The 2,980-nt window shown below is 29.6% G+C and overlaps 1 protein-coding gene across 1 annotated transcript in view; it reads right to left on the reverse strand.

Moving 5' to 3' along the window:
• Window positions 1-122: 122 nt before the first annotated feature.
• Window positions 123-2,980, reverse strand: part of LOC106470568 (gamma-butyrobetaine dioxygenase-like) — a 17,551-nt gene continuing 14,693 nt past the window's right edge. Inside the window, exon 10 of the mRNA XM_013931132.2 lies at window positions 123-859. Coding sequence (XP_013786586.1) covers window positions 787-859 — 73 coding nt within the window. The 3' untranslated portion in view covers window positions 123-786. The remainder of the gene's footprint in view (window positions 860-2,980) is intronic.

The raw sequence follows: 2,980 nt of genomic DNA on the forward strand, positions 1-2,980 counted from the left end.
TTTAATATAAGTTTAACATGACAGCAAATGTACAACGTTTCGACAAGGTTTTGTCATCATCATTAGAGTTAATTCTATCAAGTTGATATGCACTAAATAATAATAAAATAATGCTTGAGTTTATAATATATTTTATTCATTCTCAAAACACGTATTCATTGAGCATTTTCACACCAATTTAAGTTAGTTTACTTACTTGTATCTTAAAATCTACACTACAAATTCTGTAAAAATAAAACGATTTATCAAATTTGCCACAATAATTTTTATACATAGTTAGAATGCCATATATATTATTAAGTTTAAATTCAAGCTATACGTTAGTAATCTTACAGTAAAACAGACCATTCTAGATTAATCAAATACAAAATTAAAAACAAAAAGAATTTATGATAAAAATGGCACCATTTTTGTATTTTGAGTTTGTTCCTAAAAATTCAAACTTCGCTTACAATGTGATTTTACAAACAAGTTTCAAATATGGTTCCCCAATTATCGATAAAAATTCACAGTACAGCCAATCGTTTAAAATAAATAATGTCTTCTTTCTTAAATAAAATTTCCAGATCATAAATATATCTTCTCAGCCATATGCCAATAAAAATATAGCACTTTGAAAAGTATGGTAATAAAATATCCGAACAGCTTAAAATATTTGTATGTTAAAACTCTGACTTCTCAATAACAAACATGACAATATTCACAAAAGAATTTGACGACCTTCGAGACCTAATAGCTTCCAACCTGAAGCACGAGATCTTCTCTGTGAATGTCTGCATGCGCACGTCAATGCTCGGGTATCAGTGAATGATAACGTGTGAAGACTTCATCAATATCCATGTAACATCCTTGGAGATGTCTAGAACATCACATACAGAGTTTGTTATATCCAGTAAATATTTGAAATCTTGGGTTTAAAAGAATGAATGAGTTTTCACTTTCAATAAACTAATGTGGAAAAACCACTCTAGGTATTAGTTACTAGCGTAAAACTATATATGAAACTGAACAGTTTAATTATTCAACTCAAACAAAAAATAATTCTGTATTATCTATTATTTTCAAATATTAAACTCGCACATATTTTCATTACATGCACTTACAAATTCATTTGTCCAAAGTTACAACTGTATAGATCAAATTTTTTAATGAAAAGTGATAACGTTAGACATGTAGATTATACAGAGAGATAATACTTAACATTTATAAATTATTAACCTTCAAGTAACTGAAGAACATTGGAAATTTCACACCAGTCTTTATTATGAACTTCGTCTAAGACACAGATAGTGGGATGAAGTAAAAGGTTAACTTTACAGTTTCCAATCACACCGAAAAAATAATATAACTCTTTTAGCTTTAGCTTGAGGTTAAGGACATCATTAAATTATCCTTATTTAAAGTTTAGTTAATAAAATTACTTTAGAATCCATTAAACTATAATAATTTATTTTGGCTGATTGAGTTTGACTGACACTGTAAACAGCAGAATGTATTTTCAACATTAAATTCACACATTTTATTTAACGAACTTGAAGAAGACACAGGTCAAGTAATCGGCAAAGCACGGAAGGTGGTACTACAGCAAGTGTGCTACTTTTCAACGTGGCATGATCTCATCGATGCCAGTTGAAAGCTTTTTCTCAAACATTTCTATAGATATTTCCAATAGTTGTTGATTTAATTTTTAGCTGCGACATAGCAGCTCATATAATGGCTCTAAGTTGTTTTTTCTAATACATACTTTTAGCTCATAGCTCCATTTCTTGACCAATTTGAGATCTAATTACAGCCAATGCTATTGAGGATTCCCTCTTGTTTCTATTTGTAAAATGAAGTTAATGAACAATATGTTGACTCATATTTGTGAAGCTTTAACAGATTTTACTTTAAAATTGGACATTTTTCATCAATATTACTAATGAAGTTAATACAGTTTACTTGTGCTCATATTTCAAGTTTAAGCAAAAAATGCAATTATTACACGAATGCCACTCCTTTACTGTGTGAAAATAAACTTCACAAGAGTACAGTTTTTTGATTTATTGTTTACACAGTGATTGGTTATCATTCAACCAATCAGAAAATGCCATACTAATATAAAGCCAATAAAAGTTCAGACAGTCATAATCAAGTTATGAAACGCTTTGTGCTACCTGTAAATGTTATAAAGTTTAACAGCTTTACAAGCACAAATTATGCAAGGAAAACAACACAAATTTACATAAATATAAAGTTAATTACTCGACTATCACGTGCATATTTTTTTTTTTATTATATATATAGATGTTTTAATCACAAGACATTTTGATGACACAATACAAAAAGAAGATTATTGAAAACCAAACAGCATTAGTCTATTCCCCCACAAAAGATCAAACAATCTTTACACCCAGGAAATTGGCGTTTACAAAATATCAATTTGGCATATGCTCGATACAAAATGGAATCAAACAAGAAATCAACTACTTAAAAAAAATGTTGCTGGATCAGAAGGATTTGATACCAATATAATTAATATTTTTTTTCTACACAATCCAAGGTGTTTTATAAACAAAGCCAGAGAAATAATATGGAAAAAACAAATTCAAACCCATCTATATGTTTACATTATTATCTGGAAATCTCAAATAAAACAGGTACATTATTGAACAACAACCAAATCAAACCAATTTTCATGCTAAATGGAAAACTCTCAAGAAACTAAGTAAAGGGAGACACGTACTCTTTACAAATGAACCCAAGTTTGAATTGTTCAGAAATGAAAGTTTGTTTGACAGCAAAGAAGAGAAAGATATCCTCGTTTACAGAGAAGCATGAAGGTGGTGGTGGGGGGAATCAGTACAAGTTTGGAGCTGCATCTCAGCCAATAGAAAGAAACATCACTCTTCAGACAAGGATTTATCTTCTAGCAAGACAAAGATATCAAGCATAGAAGAAATGTAGTGAAACTATATCTTGAGTGTAAAGAAGCTGCTGG

Source organism: Limulus polyphemus, unplaced genomic scaffold, assembly GCF_000517525.1.
Source record: "Limulus polyphemus unplaced genomic scaffold, Limulus_polyphemus-2.1.2 Scaffold4089, whole genome shotgun sequence".
Lineage (NCBI taxonomy): Eukaryota > Metazoa > Arthropoda > Merostomata > Xiphosura > Limulidae > Limulus > Limulus polyphemus.